The sequence below is a fragment of the Elgaria multicarinata genome, chromosome 7 (genome assembly GCF_023053635.1).
Source record: "Elgaria multicarinata webbii isolate HBS135686 ecotype San Diego chromosome 7, rElgMul1.1.pri, whole genome shotgun sequence".
Lineage (NCBI taxonomy): Eukaryota > Metazoa > Chordata > Lepidosauria > Squamata > Anguidae > Elgaria > Elgaria multicarinata.
In genome coordinates this window covers 65,613,510-65,619,509 of record NC_086177.1, presented here as the reverse complement: position 1 = coordinate 65,619,509, position 6,000 = coordinate 65,613,510, and the positions used below count along the sequence as shown (strand labels likewise).

Here is a 6,000-nt window from a genome sequence, read left to right as displayed (position 1 = left end):
CGGTTTCTTTTTTATTATGCAGACTTGTGGTACCAGCTAAAGAGAAATGGCATGATGGGGTTCATCTGCTCTTTAGTTCAACCAAATAAACTAAACATACAACACACACACTAAAGATCCAACTGTTTAGAACTGTAATCATATTCGTTCTCCTGATTTTTCTTCCTTTTCTTCTTAAAAACAAAATATAGACTCATGCAATGTCTTTCATGTTCCTTTCTTTCACTCTCAATGCTTCTACATAAATGCAGTGCCTACAAAAGCTCCATGGCTAAGAAGAGAAAAGCTGAAGAGCTGATTTTTGGAGTTCCAGTCAACAAAAGAAAGTCTCTGCTAATGAAACCCCGTCACTACAGTCCCAGTCTCGAAGGCAAAGGGGAACATGAGGATAAGGCAGGACTGCAGGACAACGGCAACAATCTCCAAGCAGGTATCAAGGACAACCGGCTCAAAAACAATGGGCACATTTAAACTATGGAGGTCACTACAACAAGATGTAGTAATGGGCACAAGTTTGGTTGGCTTCAAAAGAGGGCTGAACAAATTCCTGGAGGAGAAGGCTATCAATGGCTACTTTTTCTGACAGCTATGTGCTACCTCCAGTATCAGAAGAAGTAAGCCTATATACACCAGTTGCTGGGGACCATGGGTGGGAGCATGCTATTGCACTTGTGCTTTGCTTGTGGGTTCCTAGTCGACAGCTGTTTGGCCACTGTGTGAACAGAGTGCTGGACTAGATGGACCATTGGTCTGATCCAGCATGGCTCTTCTTATGTTCTTATATAAACCTAATGTTCCCAAGAGAAGAAAGGGTAGGTGGAGTCATCTCACTAGGTAGGCACTCTCAAGTGGGAGGTAGAATGATTTGGACTTTGCATGAATGTTGAGATTGAGGAATGCAAATGATGATCTCAAACAGGGGTGTTGGACCACCTTCAGCAGAAGGGCTAGATCCCATTTCAGAGAAGCTCTTGGGGAATGTATTCCAGTGGTGAGTGGAGCTGAAGGCAAAAGGGGCAGGGCCAAAGGCCAAAGGAACAGGGCCAAAATACCAGCATCCTTTAGCTTAAAGTTCTTACTGCCAGCTAGATGGGGCGAAATCCCAGTGATCACCCCGGGATCGTCCCTGTGCATCCAAATGATGCACAGGGCATCCCGGGAGTAGGGAGGGATGATCCCTCCCTTGCCCAGGGATATCACCCTACAGTTCTAGCCCACTTTTTCTGCGGTCTCAGGATGATCCTGAGACTGCGGAACGTGTGGGCGCATGTTATGGTTTTTCCCAGATCCTCGCGACTGGGGTGGGGGAAGTGGGGAAATGTAGGTGTGGGTGTTTTTTTTTAAGTCAGTATTTGCGCATGAGTGCTCATGCACTCCTTCTTTAAAAACAAAACAAAATGGAGGGCACGATGTCACGCACCGTGTGTAAACCAGGGCGACGATCTCACAATCATAAAATCTTGAGATTGCCTCCCTCCGACTCCCTCGTCTAGCTGAGGCCTAAGTCTTACGAGAGGCATGTCTACCTTTTAGAATGGGAAAAAATGCATAAAAGCTAGGAAGCCACCAAATGGTTCGAGGCCATGGGGAAGGGGTGGGGCCAGGGGAAGTCTGGGTCAAGAGGCTGAACAAGGGTGAGGCCTTTGACATTCCTTTTAGCCCCTGTCTTTTTGAGTCTTATGAGCTGCTCATAGGCTTTAGAACTGGGAACAGCATTACAACATTCAGACTTTAGCCTTCCACATGGAGGATAGCATGTAGTGGAAAAACAAGACCACATGCCTCCTGGACCCACCCCCCAACATTGCATGGCTGATTGGCTCTGTCCTCCTGATTTCCACACATTGAATAAAGTTCTGAAGAAAGGGCTGGATGTGCTCATGGAAGTTCCTACACTTAATTGGGGCCCTGTAAAATCAACTTATTTATTTATTTATTTATTACATTTTTATACCGCCCAATAGCCGAAGCTCTCTGGTCGGTTCACAATTTTTTTTGAACTTTCCTAGTTCAATTGTACAAATTCCCCCTGCAGACTGAATCACCTGGATGGGGTGGGGTGGGGTGGGGGGTCCGTTGGACTCCTGGACCCAGCCAGGTGCTCACAACATTCCTATCCTATATATATTGGGGAAAATATGCCAGTCATTTAATTCCTGATGTTGATACTAAATTCTGACGTTCACACTATGTCACTCCCCTGTCCTAGCCCTCACATCCTCTCCACTAGTGAGTATGGTGGGGGGATTGGCTGGACAACCAGAAAATGGCCCACCCAGAAATGTGGCTGACCAGCCAAACAAGGAAGGGTGGCTAAAGGGCTGTCCTGTAGTCATGATGATTACAGGTAATTTGAAATGCAAAAGTGGACAAACTCAGAGATTTAAACAAAAATTAGGTTGGCTAACATGTTGATCTAACAAATCAGAAGCAGTTGTAAAGCATGGAATGGCTGTGTGGGTGAGGTGGCAAGGGGAATAGAAAAGTTTGTTGTGCGATCTTCTAACGGAACCCATAAGTCCTCGCCTGAGTGCCTACTCTGAGGAAAGCTCGGAGGATGGCAAGAAGGGAGAGGGCCTTTTCAGTGGTGGCCCCCCAATTATGGAATGATCTCCCAGACGAGGCTCGCCTGGCGCCAACATTGTTATCTTTTCAGTGCCAGGTCTCTTTCTCTTCTCCCAGGCATTTAACAACATATGTTGAGGGTTTTTTCCCCCCTTAACTGACCCCAGAATAGTTAGTTTTAAATGGTTATTGTCTGTTTTTATGCTTTTTATCATTTTAAATTTTGTATATTTGTTTTTAATGTTCACTATTTTAACTTTTGTAAACTGCCCAGAGAGCTTCAGCTATGGGGCATTATATAAATGTAAATAATAATAACAATAATAATAATAATAATAATAATAATAATAATGTCTAGGGTCTAAAATTACCTACTTGTACCTGGAAAATCACATAATACAGAGTTGGTTGTACGTTATCCTCTATAACAGAAAGACATACCTCTTATTAATCTTAGGTTTTCAGTAAAATAAAATAATCCTCATTGTGAAGAAGACAGGGGCCAAACACAAACCTTTTATTTGGCCGCCCTGTCTTAACATAGCCATTAACTACAGCCTGGATCTTTGTTAGCTTATTTGCCCACACTAGGAGCGTTGCTTTCTGCCCACTCAGAAAGTAATCCATGACAGTGGGACTTCTAAAAATAAAGTTGCCTTGGAGTCAGGCCACAATAAGGGAAACAATGTGCAGCAAAGAGTTTTAAAAAGGGGCCCCGTCTTTTGGTATGGGGCCCAATGTCCTGAAGAAAACGCAGAAGAAAGAATTAATAAATATTTTCTTTTAATGTATAACAAACAGTTGAACCAAACAATTATGTAAACTGGAAATGACCCAAAACGTGAACAGTTTGGCAGCCGTAAAGTGAAATGCATTGTGGTGGCACATGTGCATTTGTGTCCTCCTCCTCCCTTCCACAATAATCTGCACTTAATAGGAATATTTTAAACTATGTAGCTAAGCAACAGAGGTAATTGTTGCTTCCTAGAGCTTTTGTTAGGCACTCCACCACAGCCCAAATATGCATAATTAGGTATAATGTCTATAAATCATTATTGTACACATGTGGGTAGTTAAGTGGATTGAGAGAATAGTTCAATGAATTGGACATATTCACTGAAAATGCTTTTTATTTGTTTTCGGTAGTTGATAATACTTTGAAATTATGATAACCCTTTACACTTTCTCTTAATAGCTCACTGTTGCTGAGACAGAACTTTATTTGCATTTTTATATGATATTTAATTTATTATTTAAATCCGGAGTTGGTCTGACATGGATTCAGCAAAGAACCGGACTGTCTTATCTTTTATTATAAGCTTGTTTATCTCGTTTTTTTCCCCTCTAGGAAGTAAAATGTGGAACGTTCCAGTTTATGTTGAATACATCCCAACAAAAGAATGCACCCTATAATCAGCATTATTGAAGGGGCTAGTGTTGTGGCTAAATTCTTCCCTTCATCCAAAAATGCTTTTAGTTACTATGGTAATATTTACTTGATCCTGGCAGACCAGTGTTGATTTTAGGGAGATAATTACCAGAAAGGAAGATGATGGAGATGCATTTTGGAGTGTCCTTGTCAGGGGGGAAAAATGTTTAGGAAAAAAAATTAAATGAGACACAAAAGGTTTATTGTCTTTCAGCATTTGAAACTCTTTTCCTGTAGCCACAACTACCAACTATTTTCTGATATGATTTCAAAGAAAAAAAAATTCTTAACACAGCGTGGCATATATTTTACCGTGTTTTAGGAAGCTAGAAATCTATTCATGTTTTTTTTAAAAAAATCTGATTTCTCACTTGTCAACTGATGTTCTTTAGTTCTGTAACTTTTGTGACTACTTGGAATATGTATTCTCTGGCAACAACCACTTATGCAATAAGACTTCCCAATTTCCTCTTCCCTTGCCCCTGCACACCCCCAAACTGCTCCAGAGGATTTCCCAATCCTCTAGAGCAGATTTGAGGGGTGTGGGGGTGAGTCTGGAGTGAGGAGAGAGAATCCATTCTGCCAGCGGTGTACATTCTGCGGGCAGAAGGACACCATTTTATATAACCATATAATATTTAGAGTTCAGTTCTTCCAGTAACCAAAAGTGGCCGAACGCATCCATTTTGTAAAAATTCTAGGGAATAATATCTATGGAGAAGAAAGCAAACTGTCAGAGTAGATTAAGAATAAGGATATTTTCATCAGAGCTTTATTGCTTCATAGCAATATGTCAATACAGCCTCAATGAACAGCAGGTATTTTCCCTGCTCTTCAGCACTGCCAGTTTGACCCTGTTGTCCATCCATCCATCCATTCTTCTATCTTCTATCAGTCCACATTCTATCTATGTGGACTGTAATTCAGAGTAGGGGGAAGAAAGGGATGGATGGAGAGACAGAGCTGTATATCTGCTATGTGGTGTGGATATTCTTCTTCAGTCTGAAGTACTACTAGCATCAGAAAGTTCAGCTGGATTCAATATAGCCTCACTCCATCCTAACATTGTGAGGCTTGCTTTTGCATAATACTAGAGGAATAAGCAGTTTGACTATTGCAAATGACATACTGATTTTGCCTATCTTTTGAAACCGCATGAAAACTTCTAAACTTGTGAGTAGAGAACACTAAACTGATGCCCTCAGTGATATCAATGAGACTAAGGGCATGTCTACACTAGGCAATATTCCAGGGATCATCCTAGGATGCACATGACACACAGGGGATCCCAGGAGCAGGGAGGGATGATCCCTGCATTTCCCTGGAATATCGCCATACTCTTTCTTCGTGGCTTTTCCCGTGGTCCCAGGATGATCTCGAGGACCGTGGCTGGTGTGGCTGGCTGCCCCAGCTTCTTCCTTCTTTCCCATGTGTAGTGGGGGGTCATCTGAGGGAAGGAGCTGCAACAGGAAGAGTCCAGGGCCATCAGGGTGGGATGGGGAGTGGGGTCGGGGCTTTTATTTTATTTTTTTGACTTACTTTTTTGCTGGAGTGCAGGTACGCTCCAGCTCCTGTATTCTTTAAAAAAATGGTGGCCGCGATGTCCTCCTTCTTCCCTGGACATCGCACACCATGTGTGAACACAGGGGGAGGATCTCACAATCAGCATATCATGAGATCTTCCCCCCCCCTCCCTCCTGGATCACCGGGAGGTACAGTCATGCCCTAAGATTGGCTTCACAACCGAACTTAGCACACCAGCACCCAAGGATTTTGATTATACATAGTATTGCAAACCATGCACAGACAAAATGACCTTTTCCGGTAATGTTTAAAATTAACATGCCAGCAAGAAACACAAAAATTAAGCCTATGATGAAACCACTGAGTAATACTTTGAGCATGTACTGAAGCGATATTTACTGCAGTGGGTTCACATGTGAGATGAGAAGATATTGGATGGACCATACAATTGTTGCTTGGATCCTTTGTACATTCATCAGGTT

At 42.4% G+C, this 6,000-nt stretch overlaps 1 protein-coding gene across 1 annotated transcript in view; it reads left to right on the top strand.

Annotated features, from left to right (window-relative positions):
* The first annotated feature begins 251 nt into the window (after positions 1–251).
* ST18 (ST18 C2H2C-type zinc finger transcription factor) overlaps positions 252–6,000 on the top strand; it is a 62,049-nt gene continuing 56,300 nt past the window's right edge. Inside the window, exon 1 of the mRNA XM_063130710.1 lies at positions 252–430. Coding sequence (XP_062986780.1) covers positions 268–430 — 163 coding nt within the window. The 5' untranslated portion in view covers positions 252–267. The remainder of the gene's footprint in view (positions 431–6,000) is intronic.